At 40.1% G+C, this 19,610-nt stretch overlaps 2 protein-coding genes across 2 annotated transcripts in view; one reads left to right on the forward strand and one right to left on the reverse strand.

Moving 5' to 3' along the window:
- The window catches only part of LOC127617367 (toll-interacting protein), an 11,970-nt gene extending 3,174 nt beyond the window's left edge, over positions 1 to 8,796 (forward strand). Inside the window, exons 3-6 of the mRNA XM_052089369.1 lie at positions 45 to 227; positions 512 to 664; positions 6,280 to 6,370; positions 8,228 to 8,796. Coding sequence (XP_051945329.1) covers positions 45 to 227; positions 512 to 664; positions 6,280 to 6,370; positions 8,228 to 8,448 — 648 coding nt within the window. The 3' untranslated portion in view covers positions 8,449 to 8,796. The remainder of the gene's footprint in view (positions 1 to 44; positions 228 to 511; positions 665 to 6,279; positions 6,371 to 8,227) is intronic.
- A 2,841-nt stretch (positions 8,797 to 11,637) lies between these two features.
- Positions 11,638 to 19,610, reverse strand: part of LOC127619794 (mucin-2-like) — a 36,215-nt gene continuing 28,242 nt past the window's right edge. Inside the window, exons 34-51 of the mRNA XM_052092787.1 lie at positions 19,264 to 19,538; positions 18,947 to 19,118; positions 18,511 to 18,755; positions 18,219 to 18,402; positions 17,761 to 17,950; positions 17,243 to 17,415; positions 16,813 to 16,882; positions 16,482 to 16,597; positions 16,303 to 16,334; positions 16,044 to 16,212; positions 15,846 to 15,950; positions 15,707 to 15,747; positions 15,445 to 15,570; positions 15,119 to 15,214; positions 14,398 to 14,520; positions 14,242 to 14,281; positions 12,213 to 12,333; positions 11,638 to 12,112 (exon numbers count right to left, since the gene is read on the reverse strand). Of these exons, the coding sequence (XP_051948747.1) occupies positions 11,917 to 12,112; positions 12,213 to 12,333; positions 14,242 to 14,281; positions 14,398 to 14,520; positions 15,119 to 15,214; positions 15,445 to 15,570; positions 15,707 to 15,747; positions 15,846 to 15,950; positions 16,044 to 16,212; positions 16,303 to 16,334; positions 16,482 to 16,597; positions 16,813 to 16,882; positions 17,243 to 17,415; positions 17,761 to 17,950; positions 18,219 to 18,402; positions 18,511 to 18,755; positions 18,947 to 19,118; positions 19,264 to 19,538 (2,474 nt within the window). The 3' untranslated portion in view covers positions 11,638 to 11,916. The remainder of the gene's footprint in view (positions 12,113 to 12,212; positions 12,334 to 14,241; positions 14,282 to 14,397; positions 14,521 to 15,118; positions 15,215 to 15,444; positions 15,571 to 15,706; positions 15,748 to 15,845; positions 15,951 to 16,043; positions 16,213 to 16,302; positions 16,335 to 16,481; positions 16,598 to 16,812; positions 16,883 to 17,242; positions 17,416 to 17,760; positions 17,951 to 18,218; positions 18,403 to 18,510; positions 18,756 to 18,946; positions 19,119 to 19,263; positions 19,539 to 19,610) is intronic.

Consider the following 19,610-nt stretch of genomic DNA (forward strand, 5'->3'; position numbering starts at 1 on the left):
ATATATGTTTATTGTTTTATGTGAAATTCCTATTGTTTTTACAGGCAAAGCTTGCAAAGAACTATGGCATGACACGGATGGACCCCTACTGCAGGATTCGACTGGGTTTTGCTGTCTATGAGACGCCCACTGCTCACAACGGAGCGAAGAACCCACGCTGGAACAAAGTCATCCAGTGTCCTGTCCCACCCGGGGTGGACTCCTTCTATCTGGAGATCTTTGATGAGGTCGGACTGAAGTGAATCTTCGTATTGCCTAAAGACCTTGCTTTTTGTTGCTGTCAGTTTGGATACATTTGACTGAAAATAAGTTTGGAGGTTCAGACATTTTTAAGTGACTTGTGTGAGGGCTACTGTATGTATAGAGAGATTATAAAGCAACAGGTGATCATATACCGTTACATAAAAACATAATCAAACAGTACAATGCTGCAGTACTGAAAATGTAATGATAACTTTGCTAGCATTAAGCTCTAGTAACTGATGAATGGTTGTTTTATGTTGGTTGACAGAGGGCATTCTCCATGGATGATCGAATTGCATGGACACACGTGACTATCCCAGAGAACCTGCGAGAGGGCAGTGTAGTTGATGAATGGTACAGCTTGAGTGGAAGACAGGGTGATGAAAAAGAGGGCATGATTAACCTCGTCATGTCCTTTGCTGTGAGTACTAACTCAATAAAATACACAATGCATGCACTGAGTCAGTGTCACACTGTTTTAACCGGGCGGCATGTTCATTTTGAGTTTCTGTCATAATTAGGGATCGGTGGCAAGACCGTTTTATGTTATTTGCATGTGGGAGAGACAAAGAAATTGGAGCAATATGAAAATGCAAAGCAGAACGTTTCCTAACATCTACGTTTTCAAAAGTATGCGGTAACAGGGAGCATTTCCGATATATACAGTGTGGATGACTAACAAAAATGTATCGGTGTGGACTAGGACTGCAACTAAAGGTTATTTTTATAATCGACTAATCTAACGATTATTCGACTATTCGGGCGATTATTGCAACGATTAATCATCAGCTCTTAACTGATTATTCAGCTTGTGCCCCGACTTACAAGGTTGTATTGAACGTGCTGCTATGGTTCGAGAGAGAGAGAATTACGGGCATGTCCGTCGTGTGTGAGTTTTCTGTTTCCATCATTGACTTCTGTGTTTGAAGAAGCCGTTGTGTTGTCCTGTTTATGAACAGATGCACGGTGAGATGACGCCATCGCCGCCGTCTAAACGCATGGCCTCCACAAATACACCTGGAATAACACCGCTGCCTCATTTTTAGCACAACAGCGGCCAACCAACAAACATGCTCACTTTGGCGTGGTTATGTAGTGGATTGTGGTTCATTCGAACGTGTGATTTCAATCTTATCACGTCCATTATCCGACACACAGAGAATAAGCGCTCAGCGCTCGTAGACCTCCCTCATAAACAGCGTCTTTGGAACGAGACGTGCACAACTGTAGTCAAGAAATGCTTGCAGTGGTCCGGTTATGGTCTGCGGTGCATTTTGTGGAGTGATTTCGATCTGACTACGGTGTTTAGAGTAAAGGTTTCTCATTTCTGTTCCCTGAGTGCTGTCTTGCCCCTGCGGTTACATCCACGTCATGAGTTTGTATTCTCCGCTGTGGCTGTAATGTGAGCTCATGAATGAGGCTGCGCTGTGATTGGATGGAAGTGTTCCTTCTCATGAATAATGTGGAGAAACCTTTAGAATCTCGTGACGTAAATGCTCGCTGTCCTACCAATAATACCTCAATTTTGTGACATTGCTTCAACTTTCCTTTTGAAACCGGAAGAACGAAATGGTTTTATGACCCTTTAAGCACAATGCAAAACAGAGTTTAGGTGTTTTTGTTTTTGGTTACTGAACAGTGCTGCAACTTGCCACATTTTAAAACCCCAACTGAAGTGTAGTCACAGGTGTGCATAGAGTGGCTATTTCACAACAACTTCAAATATGACTTATTCAGTCACACTTTTGCTTTGCATCAGTTAAATAGAGAAAATAATCAAACGAAGCAACTTTTCTTCATAAAGAATTTAATTTGCTGGTTTATCCCAATATTGGCTTTACCACACTTATTGTTATATACAGTATATTAGCTATTATTTTGTTGAATTTCCAGAAACTATACTGATATGTGCCATAATATAAAATTACTAGCGTTAGTCGGTTTTACCCATTAATCTGTGCCGATAGTTGCCGAAAGCGTTTTTTTATTTTCTCCGTGTTCCTCCTGATAATTATATTTTTATTAAATTGCTCTGAAAAATGCCTCCAACTTCATATATTGTGAATAATAATAATAATATATACGGTCAGAAATGTACATGCACTTTATCCAAATACATTTAAACTCAGTTTTTCACTATTCCTGACATTTAATCATTGAAAAAATTCCCTGTATTAGGTCAGTTAGGATCACTACTTTATTTTGAGAATGTGAAATATCAGAATAATAGTAGAGAGAATTATTTATTTCAGCTTTTATTTCTTTCATTACATTTCCAGTGGGTCAGAAGTTTACATACACTGTTTTGGCAGCATTGCCTTTAAATTGTTTAATATGTTCAAATGTTTTGGGTTTACCTCCACAAGCTTCTCACAATAAGTTGCTGGAATTTTGTCCCATTCCTCCAGACAGAACTGATGTAACGTTGAGTCAGGTTTGTAGGCCTCCTTAATCGCATTTGCTTTTTCAGTTCTGCCCACAACTTTACTATCAGATTGAGGTCAGGGCTTTGTGATGGACACTCCAATACCTTGACTTTGTTGTCCGTTTTCCCACAACTTTGGAGGTATGCTTGGGGTCATTGTCCCTTTGGAAGACCCATTTGCGACCGAGCTTTAACTTCCTGGCTGACGTCTTGAGATGTTGCTTCAATATCCATATAATTTTTCTTCCTCATGATTCCATCTTTGGGAGGCAAAGCAGTGGGTGTGGGAAAAGTTCTGAGAAGCCATGGAGAAGGACTTTCGGTCTGCACCAAAGTGCTTCTGGAAAACCGTCCGCCACCTTAGGAGGGGGAAACGGGGAACCATCCAAGCTGTATACAGCAAAGATGGGACGCTGTTAACCACAACCGAGGAGGTTATTGGGCGGTGAAAGGAACACTTTGAAGAACTCCTAAATCCCAACACGCCCTCTATGCTAGAGGCAGAGCCGGATGCTGATGGGGGATCAGATTCTATTTCCCTGGGGGAGGTCACTGAGGTAGTCAAACAACTCCGCAGTGGCAAAGCCCCGGGAATTGATGAGATCCGACCAGAAATGCTGAAAGCTTTGGATGTGGAGGGGGTGTCATGGATGACACGCCTCTTCAACATTGCGTGGAAATCTGAGACAGTGCCTAAGGAGTGGCAGAACGGGGTGGTGGTTCCCCTCATCAAAAAGGGGGATCAGAGAGTGTGTGCCAACTACAGGGGTATCACACTTCTCAGCGTCCCTGGTAAAGTTTACTCCAAGGTGCTGGAGAAGAGGGTTCGGCCGATTGTCGAACCTCGGATTGAAGAGAAACAATGCGGTTTTAGTCCTGGCTGTGGAACGACGGACCAGATCTTTACTCTCGCAAGGATCCTTGAGGGGGCCTGGGAGTATGCCCATCCGGTCTACATGTGTTTTGTGGATCTGGAGAAGGCGTATGACCGGGTCCCCCGGGAGGGACTGTGGGAGGTGCTGTGGGAGTACGGGGTGGGAGGGTCCCTGCTTAGGGCGATCCAATCCCTGTACATCCAAAGCGAGAGCTGTGTCCGGTGTCCTCAGCACAAAGTCGAGTTCAATCCATGTGGGGGATGGTCTCCGCCAAGGCTGTGCTTTGTCACCAATCCTGTTTGTGATATTCATGGAGGCGTAGTCGGGGTGGGGAAGGTGTGCAGTTCGGTGGGCTGGGGATCTCATCGCTGCTTTTTTGCAGATGATGTTGTCTTCATATCATCATCGGTCCGTGACCTTCAGCTCTCACTGGATCGCTTGGCAGTCGAGTGTGAAGCAGCTGGGATGAGGAATAGCACCTCTAAATCTGAGGCCATGGTTCTCAGCAGGAAACCGATGGAGTGCGTACTCCAGGTACGGAAGGAGGTATTGCCCCAAGTGAAGGAGTTCAAGTACCTCGGGGTCTTGTTCACGAGTGAGGGGACAATGGAGTGGGAGGTTGGCCGGAGAATCGGGGCAGCGGGGTGGTATTGCACTCGCTCTATCGCACCGTTGTCACGAAAAGAGAGCTGAGCCGAAAGGCAAAGCTCTCGATCTACCGGTCAATTTTTGTTCCTACCCATGGTCATGAAGGCTGGGTCATGACCGAAAGAACTAGGTCACAAGTACAAGCGGCCGAAATGGGCTTCCTCAGAACGGTGGCGGGCTTCTCCCTTAGAGATAGGGTGAGGAGCTCAGTCATCCGTGAGGAGCTCGGAGTAGAGCCGCTGCTCCTTTGCGTCAAAAGGAGTCAGTTGAAGTGGTTTGGGCATCTGGTAAGGATGCCCCCTGGCCGCCTCCCTAGGGAGGTGTTTCAGGCACGTCCAGCTGGGAGGAGGCCTCGGGGAAGACCCAGGATTAGGTGGAGAGATTACACTTCCACACTGGCCTGGGAATGCCTCGGGTCCCCCAGTCAGAGCTGGTTAATGTGGCTCGGGATAGGGAAGTTTGGGGCCCCCTGCTGGAGCAGCTGCCCCCGCGACCCGACTTCGGATAAGCGGTTGAAGATGGATGGATGGATGGATGGATGATTCCATCTATTTTGTGAAGTGCACCAGTCCCTCCTGCAGCAAACATGATGCTGCACCCCCACAGCATGACGCTGCACCCCCCATGCTTCATGGTTGGGATGGTGTTCTTCGACTTGCAAGCTTCACCCTTTTTCCTCCAAACATATCGATGGTCATTATGGCCAAACAGTTCAATTTTTGTTTCATCAGACCAGAGGACATTTCTTCAAAAAGTAAGATCTTTGTCCCCATGTGCACTCGCAAACTGTAGTCTGGATTTTTATATGGTGGTTTTGGAGCAGTGGCTTCTTCCTTTCTGAGCAGCCTTTGTGGTATAGGACTCAATAAACTAATGCAAACATATAGGACTCATTTTACTGTGGATATAGATACTCGTCTACCTGTTTCCTCCAGCATCTTCACAAGCTCCTTTGCTGTTGTTCTGGGATTGATTTGCACTTTTCACCCCAAACTACGTTCATCTCTAGAAGACAGAATGCATCTCTTTCCTGAGCGGTACGATGGCTGTGTTTGTACAGATGAATGTGGTACCATCAGGTGTTTGGAAATGGCTCCCAAGGATGAACCAGACTTGTGGAGGTCCACAATTGTTTTTCTGAGGTCTTGGCTGATTTCTTTTGATTTTGAAGCACTGAGTTTGAAGGTAGGCCTTCAAAAACATCCACTGGTGCACCTTCAGTTGACTCCATTTAGCCTATCAGAAGCTAATTGTCTAAAGGCTTGACATAATTTTTTGGAATTTTCCAAGCTGTTTAAAGACACAGTTAACTTAGTGCATGTAAACTTCTGACCCACTGGAATTGTGATATAGTCAATTAAATGTGAATCAATATGTCTGTAAACAATTGTTGGAAAAATTACTCATGTCATGCCCAAAGTAGATGTCCTAAGCAACTTGCCAAAACTAAAGTTTGCAAATATGAAATCTGTGGAGTAGTAAAAAATTTAAGTTTATGTAAACTTCTGACTTCAACTGTAGGCTATAAAAAGCTTAATTTGGTAAATATAACCCCCACGTTATGCACCCAATCGTCTTTTTTCTGATTATTATTGGTGGAAAAATTGTTGAACTACGTCTGGGATTTTATTTATTTTGTACTCTGGCTTTTATAAACCTGCAGACTAAGAAAATGCTGTAACATTATATGAATCGATTTTAAAAAAACTGTCTGACGATGAATCGGTTATCAGAATTTTACAACACCTCAGTCATCGGTATCTGCAAAATCCACTATCAGTCGACCTCTAAACATTACTCAAACTGTGATTTTATGTAAAGCACGCAATAAAATCATCTTATTGGTCCAAAATCCTGCTCCATTAAACATCAATTATATTCTGATTGTGTCGTGTCATGCTGCAATTTTGCTTTGTGTTTGGACAATCAATTTAACGTTTGATTTGCTGCATGTATTGCTAGAACATGGTTTAAAATTCAGTGAGTACATCCACTCTAAAGTCAGCAAATTTAAGAGCTGTTGTATCTCCAAATTCTGTTCTCCATCTGTCATGTTCTCTGTCTCATAATTTCTTTGTTCTTTTTCAGTCGATGCCAGCAGGAATGATGATGCAGCCTCAGCCTGTGGTTCTGATGCCTACCATATATCAACAAGGTGTTGGCTATGTGCCCATAGCAGGTTTGTTCAGCAGTCCATGCTTATTATGTTTAGACATTATACTCCCAAAAACTGTTGGTCTTACACACTTAATACAGCCTGTAAATACAAAAAGCAACATAAAAGTCCTCCTATTGCAATTAACACATTGATGCAAGGTGAACCATCAGATGGAAATAACTTCAATAAATCAGATGGTTTGCAGAAGGAATAACACATTGAATTGGTAAAACTTAATTAATGAAATAAAAGCAATTATAGTGAACTCTGAATAGCTGCAAAATAACAAAGAAATAAATGTTGAATATATATATTGTGTAAAATATCTGAAAAGGCTTTTGGGTTTAATCAAAGAGCTTTAAAATAAAGTGTGAAAATGTAGAAATTATGACAGAAATATTTCAATATTGTATAATATAATAGAAAATAATTGTATATAATATGAATATAAAAATATATATATTTATAATGTTTTATTTTTATATATATATATATATATATATATATATATATATATATATATATATATATATACATATCTATCTATCTATATATTTTTTTTTTTTTTTTTTATTGAGTTCCAAAAACAACTTTTCAACTAAAATTGGCCAAAACTAACATTGACCAAAAAGAGACATATTTTAAGTATTACAATTATTTTCATGTGATTCATATAGTTTTAATCTCTATTTTATTATTTGATTGTTATATTTGAAGTTAAATAATGTAAAGCACATTAAGAAATATAAAAATGTATATGACAATCATGAATGCCTTAAAACTGACAATTAATCAGCAGCCAAATTTCATAATCATGACAGCTCTATATTTTAGAAATTAATTTTTAAAACGATCAGCCGATTAATTGAGTTTTGGCCTTTTTCACAACATTAGTTATCGGAATCAGCAAAATCCACTATCGGTCCACCACCGTTTGTTTACATTTTTCTTTGGACTTTATGTGCAAGATTTTACCTTTTTATTATTATTATTATTATTATTAAACCTACACACTTCATTTATGTGAATATAAAAAGTATTTCAGTGTTTTGCGCGGACATCTCACCTGTTTTTGTAGCTTTTTTATGAAACAGGAGATGGTAGATTTTCTTATTAAAGTTTGCACATTTTGTAACGCAACAATTTTCTTCGTGTTCTGACATTGTAGGTCTCTATAACACACCAGATGTTAAACTTACAACATGGTCTTGAAACCCGTTACTAAAATTGTTGAACGTTCAATTCATTAGCAGCCAGTATCGGCGCTCCCTACGCGCATACTACGCAGTCTGTGTAGGGCACCAACTCCCTAGGGGGCACCATCTTACCCTAGGAGGGCACCAGTAAGTCCACCAACTGCCCTTACTCACACGTTATACGTTATTCGAGGACACGAAAGCAGTTGCGGAACACAGACGATCGCTTCACGCTCATATCACATCGGAGTGGTGATGGCGTTGTGGGCTTAAGCACATAACTGTTAATCAGAAGGTCGCTGGTTCGATCCCCACAGCCACCACCATTGTGTCCTTGAGCAAGGCACTTAACTCCAGGTTGCTCTGGGGGGATTGTCCCTGTAATAAGTGCACTGTAAGTCGCTTTGGATAAAAGCGTCTGCCAAATGCATAAATGTAATGTAAATCACATGAAACTCTTCCTCCCCACCCCCGTCCACCTGGAACTCTGCGTAGGGCATCAGTTTGGCCAGCGGCGGGCTTGTTAGCAGCTGATTTATAGCTGATTTATAGCTGACTTCTTTTATATTTGCGTGTAGTTGTCTTTAAACTGCTCATGGACTTCAGAGTTCTAAATTAAGTTGTAATGAAGTACAGCTGCTCAAGTATTTTACACCTCTGCAAATATATTTTACCCCCTTAGGTGTCCCCGGTATGTACAACCAAGGTGTGGTGCCCATGGGGATGCCAGCTGTACCTCCTGTTGCACCTCAGAGCGCCCCATGCAGTGAGGAGGACCTTAAAGCCCTTCAGGACATGTTCCCCAACCTGGATAAGGAGGTGATTCGCACAGTGTTGGATGCCCAACAGGGCAACAAAGATGCTGCCATAAACTCCTTGCTACAGATGGCGGAGGAGATTTAACTGAAGAACTGTCTCTTGCCGATGAAGTGTTCAACTGAACCAACAATATAGAATGTTATACCAAAACAAGCACACAACCCTTCCTGTAAATATGCACATTTGAGTACCAGCCCTTAATCGTAGCAAATTAATCTAACAGCTTTTATTGACTTTGTTAAATAAGCCTTCAAAATGAGAATATTTCTGTAAAGATTTAGAGGATGTAAGATGATTTTGATAAAATGTGTGTCTGTATTCTAGTGACCCCATGTCTTAAAGATGTTTGATACATACTCTTATCTGTATGAATTTAGTTACATAAATGTACATGAAAATAATTTATTTTGATGATGATTAAAGAGATTATCTGTGAATGACTGCTTGTATAGAGGGTTTGATACAACTTTTTGAACATGCACAAATCACACAAGTCCCCTTCTCTCTCCTAAATGTCTTACGCAATTGTACTAAACTAATGGCACTTTTCCACCGCACGTTATGGTTCGACTCGCCTCACCTCAACTCACTTTACTTTTCTGAGCTTGCATTTCTGCAGTTTAGTGCCACCTCAACATGGGTGTGATTATAGGCTGATCGTCATAGATGCGCCGCCTCTACTGCCGTGACATCATCTTAAACACGACACAAACTGACCAAAACAATAAAACAAGCGCTAGCTGTTAGCTGCTAGCTCATTGTGCTGTATAAAGCCGTTGTTGCAAGGTGGTTTTATACAAGTGTAACAGTTAAATTGGGCTGGTTGTTTTAGGAGCTTTTCAGTAGCTGGTCAACTAAATAAAGTGAAGCTTTCAAGCAGAGTATCGAGTTAACGTAACAAAACAAAACGTACCATCCTCCATCATGGATCAACGCCAGTCCAAGGCACTCTCCCTCCCATTGCTCGCCGGTTTAGATAGCGTCCATTTGGTCGAACCACTTCCACTTTTCTTTGATGGTTCTGTTGTCACTTAAGTTTTTTAACTTTTCCCTGCACTGTTGGGAGGTCCGGTGGTAGCTGTGTGCGGGCAACAGTTGAGACACTTCCTGAGAGACATTATCGTTTAGCTCATCGCTAACGAGTGGACCATCTGCACCTCGTTTATTGACAACGGCGTGGTTTTGCGCACAGCCTCATCAGTTTTTTCACAATTCGAAAGTCCCGTGAACAAATGATACTGTTATCACTGTTTCTAACTTTAAAACTAGCGGGTTGATGTCGCGTGTCGGAAATCCAGCGATGCTGCTAGTGACGATTCTCCCTGACCAATCAGTGATCTGCAGGATTTTGACGTTACATTTAGTATCGGCTCGGCTCGCTTGGAACCTCGACTGAGGTGGTACTAAAACAAGTATCAGGTACCAGGTACTATCCACAGTGGAAACCCCAAAAAAGCGAGCAGAGTCGAGTTGAATTGTACCGTGCGGTGGAAAAGCCCCATAAATAGAGGCGAAAGAACAAAGGACCCACTTTATTTTAGGCGTCTTTAAATACTTAAGCATTTGATACAATATACTTATTATGTACATCTGTAGTTACATTTTTAACCTGACCGCTAAACCTACCCGTATCTCAACCTCAGAAGCAACCAATGTGAATTTTGCAGAACAAGATGTCATTACACAATAAGTATAGTGTATTGTAAGTATTTTAATGTTATGACATAGTATTTAAAGACACTATATAATGTAGGACCAGAACAAAACAAAAAAACTTTTTAGTAACATTATTTATTGGCTCACTACATCCATATAAACAAGGTAAGCAGTGCTAACCTAACAGGAGAAAACAAGATGTGGAATTTCATTGTTTTAAGATTTTAGTGCTGATTTGAAATGTGTTCTTTGTTTGTAATTTTGACCAATGTTTTTAGAGATTATTTTTGTCTTTCCCCATTTAAGAAGATATGAGCCAAAATATTCGCCAGATGGTCGCCGAGTGGACTGACTTGCCTTAAAAGGGACTTTGCTTGCGGTCATTACATTGTTCACCATTCAACTCTGTATGTTAATGAAATAGTTCACCCAAAAATTTAAATTCTCTCATCATTTACTCACCCTCATGCCATCCCAGATGTGTGTGACTTACTTTCTTCTGCTGAACACAAATGGAAGATTTTTAGAAGAATATTTCAGCTCTGTAGGTCCATACAATGCAAGTGAATGGTGACCAGAACTTTGTAGCTCCTAGAAGACACTTAAAGGCAGCATAAAAGTAATCCAAAGGACTCCAGTGTTTTAATCAAAGTATTCTGAAGTAATCCAATTGGTGTTGAGTGAGAACAGACCAAAATATAGCTCCTTTTTCACTATAAACTGTCATCAGCAGTCTCCTTGGCGATCATGATTTCAAGCTTGATTACTATTCCTAGCACCATCTAGCACTCGGCGCATGTGTTAAGCACTAGGGAGTGTAATCAAGTTTGAAATCATGATCATTCCTAGATACTTCAATGGCAAGATTTATAGTGAAAAAGGACATTTTGGTCTATTCCCAACCAAAACTGATTAGATTGCTTTGGAAGACATGGATTAAACCACTGGAGTTGTACAGATTAATTTTATGTTACCTTTAAGTTAAGTCATTATATGGACCTACAGAGCTGAAATATTCTTCTAAAAATCTTCATTGGTGTTCAGCAGAAGAAAGAAAGTCACAGATCTGGGATGGGATGAGGGTGAGTAAATGATGAGAGAATTTTCATTTTGGATGTGAACTAATCCTGTAATTTAGGCTGCTAATAAAAATGGCCAGGGTAAGCATGCTAACCGCAGTAAGCCAATCGGCAGCTCTTTTAGTCAGTAACTCTTTTTGTGATCTGAATATACTCATGTGTGACTCGCAGTAGCTAAAATGAATACCTTTACTGTTAGTATCGATATTATATGGGAATTTCACAATGTTCATTTCAGAGTAAATTATTATCCCCCAAAAACATGCTTTAAAAAACCTTTGCACTCAGAAAGGAAAGAACTTGCCGAGTCATCGCTGGCCTGATGTCAACCGAGAAAGAGAGGCAATTGAGATTAATGTGCCAACGCTCACAATACTATTATTATTATTTTCCAGTATAGAATTAAGTACACCACAAATGTATTTAATACACTTATATTATTTATATGCAAATCAATGGTATCCCAGGTTATAAAAATGCATCTAAATGGCCGAAAATGCCTTCCACAAATATTATAGAAAAATGAACGCACGAAAACTTCAGTTTGCATTAGTTTATTGAGAACTACTAGACTAGAACAAAAGAGCTGTCATTGCCATGACATCATTGAGATAATTGTCAAAAAGCTTTCAAATGTACAGATACACACAATAATAACAATAAAACAGACAAAGCTCAATTTTTTAGGTGTGTTATGTAGACAAATTCAGGTTCCTTTCATTTTGTGATCAAAGCAAGGATAAATTAAGAATATAATATAGCAATGAGGAACACCATGAGGTCCTTATGAAATGGCTCTACTGAATGGGGTCAGAGTTCACACTCTCCTGCGGCGTCGCTGTAATGTTTGACCAGGGCAATCGGTGGCCTTGCAGCCACAAGATTCAACGTAAATAAAGGAGTGGTTGATGTTTGACCCATCGGGGCAAGTCAGAGTCACTTCCTTCTTACTGGTTGTCATTTCCTGACAGCAAGAGCAAGAGTGCACAAGAGCATTCGCCTCTGCAGAGTATCTTTTCGAACACACAAAAGATAAGTCAGAGGATTGCTTGATGTGTTTAAGTACAAGAACTACATTTAATTAGAAATGAAGGTCTAGATTTAAGTACTTACATGGAGGAGGTACCACATATGCCTGAGCAAGAGGTTATTTCCACAGGTGTGGTGCTTGTACAGCCTTTGCTAACCAAGAAAGTGCTGTTTCTCTGGACATTACATCTGTTGTCCTGTATGCCTGAGAAACATGACAGTCACAATATCAGTCTCACACAAGACATTCGAAAAGTGCTGCAAAATGGTACACCCTGTACTTGCTACAATTGTGCTAATATTGACTTTTATACTCCCAGAACCACTATGAATATTGGAGAGGCATTACCCATCACGTTTATCACTTACAAATCATGTATGTCGAATGAATGCATTTTATGAGTGTGATTTAAGTCTCAGTGTACAGCCGTGGCCAAAATTATTGGCCGTGACATAAATTTTGTGTTTTGCAAAGTTTGCCGCATCAGTATTTGTCGATTTTTTTTCACATGTTTCTTTGGTATACTGGAAAACAATGATAAGCTATTCATAACTTTTAAAGGCTTTTATTGGCAAAAACACTCAATATATGCAAAGAGTCAATATTTACAGTGTTGACCCTTGTTCTTCATAACCTCTGCAATTCACTCTGGCATGCTGGATATCAGCTTCTGGGCCAAATCCTGACTGATGGCGATCCATTCTTGCCTTATTAGTGCTCAGAGTTCATCACAATTTGTGGGCTTCTGCTTGTCCACTCGCCTTTTGAGGATTGACCACAGGTTCTCTATGGGATTAAGATCCGGGGATTTGCCTGACCATGGATCCAAAATGTCAATGTAATGATCTCCGAGCCACTTCATTATCAACTTGCCATGTGACATGGTGCTCCATCATACTGGAAAATGCACGGATGATTACCAAATTGCTCCTGGATCATTTGGAGAAGTTGCTCTTGCAGGAGGTTTTGATACCATTCTTTATTCATGGCAGTGTTTTGGGGCAGAATTGTGACAGAGCCCACTCCCTGTGATGAAAACAACCCCACACGTGGATGGTCTCAGGATGCTTCACTGTTGGCACGACACATGACTCATGGTAGCGTTCACATTTTCTTCTCTGGACTATCGATTTTCCAGATGTCCCAAACAGTCGGAGGGGTGCTTCATCAGAGACAATATCTTTGCACCAGTCTTCTACTGTCCAATCCTTGTACTTCCTGCAGAATGTCAGTCTGTCCTTGATGTTTTTCTTGTAGAGAAGTCCTTGTTTACACCAGGCCATTGTCCAAAAGTCTTCGCCTCACTGTGCGTGCAGATGCACTCACAGCAACCTGCTGCCAATATTGAGCTCTGCACTGGTGGTGACACGATTCCGTAGCTGACTCCTCAGGAGGAGACGTCATGGCACTTGCTGGACACTCTGGGATGTCCTGAAGCCTTCTTCACTGCAGTTGAACCTCTCCCCTTGAAGTTCTTGATGATCCAGTAAATGGTTCATTCAGGTGCAATATTCTTTGCAGCAATTTCCTTGCATGTGAGGCAATTTTGATGCAAAGCGACGAAGGCTGCATGTCTTACTTTAGAGGTAACCATTGCGAACAAGAACACAATGATTGGAAGCACTTCTTCCCTCCTTTTATAGCAATCAGTCTGCTCTTATAAACCAATCAGAATGATAGAGTGATTTCCCTTGACTAGTACTCGTTCACACTTTCCCAGGTGCTGCTGATATGATTAGTGAAATGATGTTTGCTGGTCATTTTGTGCCAGGGCCAAAAAATGTTTTTGTCACTGCCAATACTTTTGGCCATGGCTGTTTATATATTTAGGCTGTCAATCGATTTAAAATTTTCACAGACTATGCCAATCGCAATTAATCACATGTATCAATATTTGATGAAAAAGGCCCACAAATAAAGTTGTACATTTTTAATGCCTTATTTTTCATATAATTAATTGCACTGAATTAAAGCCAATAAAAATTAAATACAAAAAAATGAAAGCCTACTTTATAATAACCTACCCTACTGTATAATTTATTCTGATTTAATTTCCCAAATAAGTGTCCCACATGTCTCAGAAGAGACTCTAATGTCAAAGTTTGTACTTACATGTTGGACAGCAGCCATCTGCATCCATTGTTTCTGTTCCCTGTAGATAATTAAAAAAAAGAAAGAAACAAAGAAACACCATTATCAACTGCATTGGCGTCATATCACAATTGTCTCCAAGTTTAAACAACACAGTGTCCTGTGCAGGCCTCTTACAGGAATACAGTCTTCAGGGTTGAATGGAGGACAAGTGGTCTCAACTGTCGTTGGGTTACCATTAATTAGTTCACACTTGTATTTCAAACACTGGACACTACTTGGCTGCCATGTTTGGTTAACCTATTAGAGGGGATATAGAAAATAGAAACATATTCAAGAAATGCTTAATGAATACGCTTAAATGGTTATTAATCTCACTTGCCACATGCAATTCATAAAAAGCAGTTTACAATGGACTTTAGTAAAGATCGTATTTAACACAAACAGAACAAGAATGTTAGGGACAGACATAAAGTCCATTTAACAGATAATATGGTAATGGAATTTTTCCGGTGGGCCGACACACTTTGGGGCCGATCAGGGGCGGACTGTCCATCGGGAGAACCTAGCAGGCCGGTGGGTCAGCTAAGAAATGGGCCGTGATAAGATAAAATGAGATAGAACGGACCACAAAATGCCGCTGTGTTATGCAGAAAAAGCCAGCGAACCCACAACAACAACTTTTGGCTCCACATCTGGGCCAGTTGCTATGTAAAATCCCGGGCCGATTTCTTTTCCCAGTCCAGCCCTGGTGTACAGTATTAAAAGACATTAAGACTGTACAACCCACTATACGTCTATCCCTTACAGCCTCATTTTCATATGTTTTCATTGCTGTTTACTCTGAATAAGGTCCATTAAAATGTTAAACTACTGAAATAAATGGATACAAACTCACCAAGATTGTTTGTGGGACGTTATCATGCACAACCACACAATTAGTGCTCACACACTGTCCACAGCACTGACCAGGAAGAACTTGGTATTCTTGACCCTACAGGACAAAAGAAGGAGACAGACATCAACTTGACTGACAACTGACACCTAGTAGTGCCTAGCATTGAAAACACAGCTACAGTGTAGCTCTTTCTGTTAATTATTCACACTCCCCTAATTCTACATTCAACGATTTTAAGAAACAAACAGAGTGCACAGGAGCATTTGCACCCCAAACCAATCTACAAACTTTAGATTTTTTAAAATAGTGTTTCATTTGTTCTGTACCTCTGGACAGTCAGTGTAGCAGTCAGCGATCACACACTCTGGAGCAAACAGCATTGTGTCAGGATCAGTGTTCCAACCACAGATACACATCATACAAGGATGATTACTTGGCATAGGTGAGCCAGGCTAGAGACAAAGTTCAAGAGAGGTATGTGTGAGCGGTGGTTCTATGGACTTGATTCATTTGATTAATCAGTGTATCATGTCCCAGTGCATATGTTGGAAAGTTGCATTCATACAAGGGACCAATATCTGATCTTACCTGATACACAGTGGTATTATAGACACAGACTTCCATGGGTGCTGTAAAGATTAAGAAGGTATTGAGTATACGCTTTGCATTGCACAACACCTAACGGTACAGCATCAACATTTCCTGAGACCGACTGGTTTATACTCACTGCAGCCGTACTCTGGACAGCAGCTCTCTGAAGTAAAGTTGAAGGACGGTGTAAAGCCAAGAGGACACTGGATTGCAGCAAGAGGGCACAGACTCATATCGCAATCTATAAAGTAATTACAAACATTGTTGAACATTTTGAGTCAACTTCTGCGTTTCATTGCAACACTTTTATTTTGACTGTCTTCAGATCACTTACTGCATTCATAGCTCTCACAGCAGTCCACTGTTGTGCTGACAAGAACTTGTCCGGGCTCATTACAGGTAACCGGTTGCATAGCAGGACAGGTTACAGGCTGGCAACGAACGCTGAGGGTCTCCCCATCACACTCACACATTTCACATCCACTCTGCCATGTGTCATTGGCCTGCAAAATCAGGAGATGGGATTTAGTGAAGAAGCTAGCAAGAAGAAATGTGGAATTACTTTGTCCATCCTTATAAAAGAGAATTAGTACCATTTTCGGGTTGCCGTCAGGGCCAGTGCAAGCTAAAGGAAAAAGATAAGTGAAAATTCAAAGTAGTTCAGACCAGGTCCTCAGTTTTATCAGGATTTATGTGTTCTATCAGCGTTTTTTCAATCGAATATCGAACTCATAACAAATCATTTATTGGATGGCTGAAATAAACTACTCACCACAAGAGACGGTGCAGACGTCTGAATAGGAACTGTACAAAATAGATCCTGCCTCGCAGAAGCATCCCTCACTCATGCTGGTGCTGGAAATCTCATTCGAATACTTATCATTGTACCTGCACATCAAATAAAGATTAAATCCAGTGTGCTGCAAGAGATCAACTCATTTTCTTAATGATAATATATATTTCTACAGATAATCATTGTTTGAAGAATATCAACTATGCATTTACTGTGTGTATATATATATATATATAGGAATATGTCAGGTATGTACATAAATATTTTTTTAGGAGCTTTTGGAAAAGGTGTTAAAAATCATTTTAATTACTGAGCATTGCAGGTTGGTTCCGCTGCTGGACCGCAAGGCTTGTAGATTTTAGAGGCAGGACATGTTATCTCTATAAACGCAAAAGACAAAATGTAGAGTCAGAAAGAATGAATATCTATCTTGTCTTGTGCTGTATGCAACTCTCATAGTGTAGTTTTACTATTCTCTCTCTAATACTTACATTTATATGTCAACATGTTTCAAAGAGGTATTTTTTATTGTTATTCTCATAAGAGTCACATTTGCTTCTACTTAGGATGAGGCGTGGTAGGTTCAGAAGTAGGGGTAGGGTTAAGGGTTTGGATCGGGGTAAGGTTAGGATTAGGGTTAGGGGTAAGGTTGACAGTGTAACTAATTACATAGTAGTTATCTAGTGCAATATCAGTATTATTATTATTCCTTGTAAGAAAAACATAAAACAAAACATTACCACATTCTCCATTGGCATATCTTCTCCAGTCCACACAAAGGCCTTCATTGGCACAGGCAGAAGCATAGGCTTGTAAACTAGAACAGCCAGAAACCATTGTGGTGCAAATGTCAAATCTACAACCCTCGACGTAGACCTCAGGAGAGATTATCTTGCGGCATTCCTCAAATACCCTGCCATAGGAACACAAGAGAATCATCCCCAAAGAACAGGTCAGAGAAAATAGGCATTAGGAAGCCAATCTCAGTTATAAAAAACAATTATAAGTAAACCATTGGCAGATTTAAACATTGGTTTGCTTTTTGATCGGCTTGTCCAGCCCGAAAAGGCAACATTGGTTCAACCCATGGTGTGAGTTTAGGGTTGGACAACCATTTTATTTTTAAACCAATGGTGCTTAGATAGCATTTTTTTAAACAATCATTATTGTTGCAATTTGGTGATGCTAGTGCCACAGAAATGACACACTTCAGCTTTAAAAAAAGAGCTTTTTCCATTATTTTTTAAAGAATCCTTGCCTGCTGTAGATGAGCTCACAAATAGATGGATTGCAAGTGCTATTAGGATTCATGGTGGTAGTTGATGGAGCAGGGGTGGGCAGAATACAGTCCTCATTTGGAAGCTGCCAATCAAAGGCAGTTTCAAGGCAAGACTTAACATCACCAGAAGGAGAGCTGCAGTCATTCTCTTTGATGTTATCACAGGTACCTGTGGGGGAATATGACGATTATGACATTCCGACTATTTCATAAATGATTTTCCTTGCATGGCTGTATGCTTCATTTTATGCACCTGCTAGTAATGGGTGTAGCTGAAATGGCCAAACCCATTACATAGAGGGTAGTGACCACATACTTTTGGCCATGAAATTTATTATGACTCATACTGTATCTTAATTCAGGCTTGAGAAATGTTAACTTTGATTTGTGTGTCTTAACAGAAAATGCTTAAATGAGGAAATCAATCAATCACTCACCACACAGGCCCTCTGTGTTTTTCTGGAAGACTGAAAAAGGCAATTTAATAGCAAATGTTGTCCCTGTATAGGTAACCTGAGCCTGAATGTCTGGAATTTTCAACATCACCTCGACACCAGTGCTGGTAATAACCATGTCACCATTTTTGAAAGCTGGATAGACTTGTTTCTGGTCGATCATCACCTACAATTTATCAATAGTTTTCAATACAGTGACAATGGAAACAATTGTTCAAATATATATATATGAAACAATAAAAGATTACATGTATACAATGTGAGAGATAATTACCACTTTGTTGACAACATCAGAAGTAAGTGTCTGGGTTAAAACAATCTCCTGTAATTTGTACTTTATTATTAAGGCCTGTGAACAGAAAGAACCTCCAGCACTGCAATACTGTTTATCATGCACTATCATTAGATTGTGTGTCGGTACTGCTTCCTGAAATAATATGTATGAGCAGTTGTTCTCAAATGCGTAATCTTGTCCATCAAACGTCACATAATGGTTGCCACCCCATCCATTACAAGAGCCTGAGAGAGAGAGAGAGAGAGAGAGAGAGAGAGAGAGAGAATAAACTTAAAATTGCTGTAAACATATTTTTGTTTATATTTAAAAGCAATTTGGTAAGTAATTGGTTGGTAAAAATATTAACATTAGTGGAACAATATGTGTCAAAATATTTGCAATGATACAGAAATGAAATAACCCAGGCTAAACTTACATTCACATTCATAGGTGAAACAGCAGCCACTAGAATCATAGACTTTAACTGGGGTACGACCATTTTCACAGTTGGGAAGCTGAACAGGCTCACACTCATATGGTTTGTAGACAACAATGCCGTTCACACAGGTTGCTGTTGTGCAGTTATCTATCTCCCAGAATTCACCATTCTGTCATTAAATGTGGAAATAAACATATGCTGAAAAGTTTTTAAAATGATGTTTCCATTTATGTACAACTCCTTGAAACTTTTATGTAGAACAGGTTTATGACAAAGTTGAGGAAATATTAATCATAATCTGACTTAAGGTATACCTGTCTTGGTGGCACAAGTGCATCACAATTTGGCGCAAATGTTGTATTTGGTTCTTCTGAGGTTGTAGTGGCTGTGGACATGAATGTTGCAGGTTGTGTTGTGCCTAGGGAATTGTTGATTGTTGTTGAACTAGAATAGGTAGTTGTGTCAGAGGGGATAGTGGGTGATGAAGTAGGTAGGCAAGATGTTGATGTCTTAACAATACTGCAAGTTACATTACAGTATGCCGAAAAGCACCAACCAAAGCCATCAGTCACATTATAAATGATATCACCTGAAAAAATTTGATGTTACAAAATGTTAAATTATTATTAACTGACAAAAATGGCAAAAAAAAAAAAAAAAA

This window comes from Xyrauchen texanus, chromosome 2, assembly GCF_025860055.1.
Source record: "Xyrauchen texanus isolate HMW12.3.18 chromosome 2, RBS_HiC_50CHRs, whole genome shotgun sequence".
Lineage (NCBI taxonomy): Eukaryota > Metazoa > Chordata > Actinopteri > Cypriniformes > Catostomidae > Xyrauchen > Xyrauchen texanus.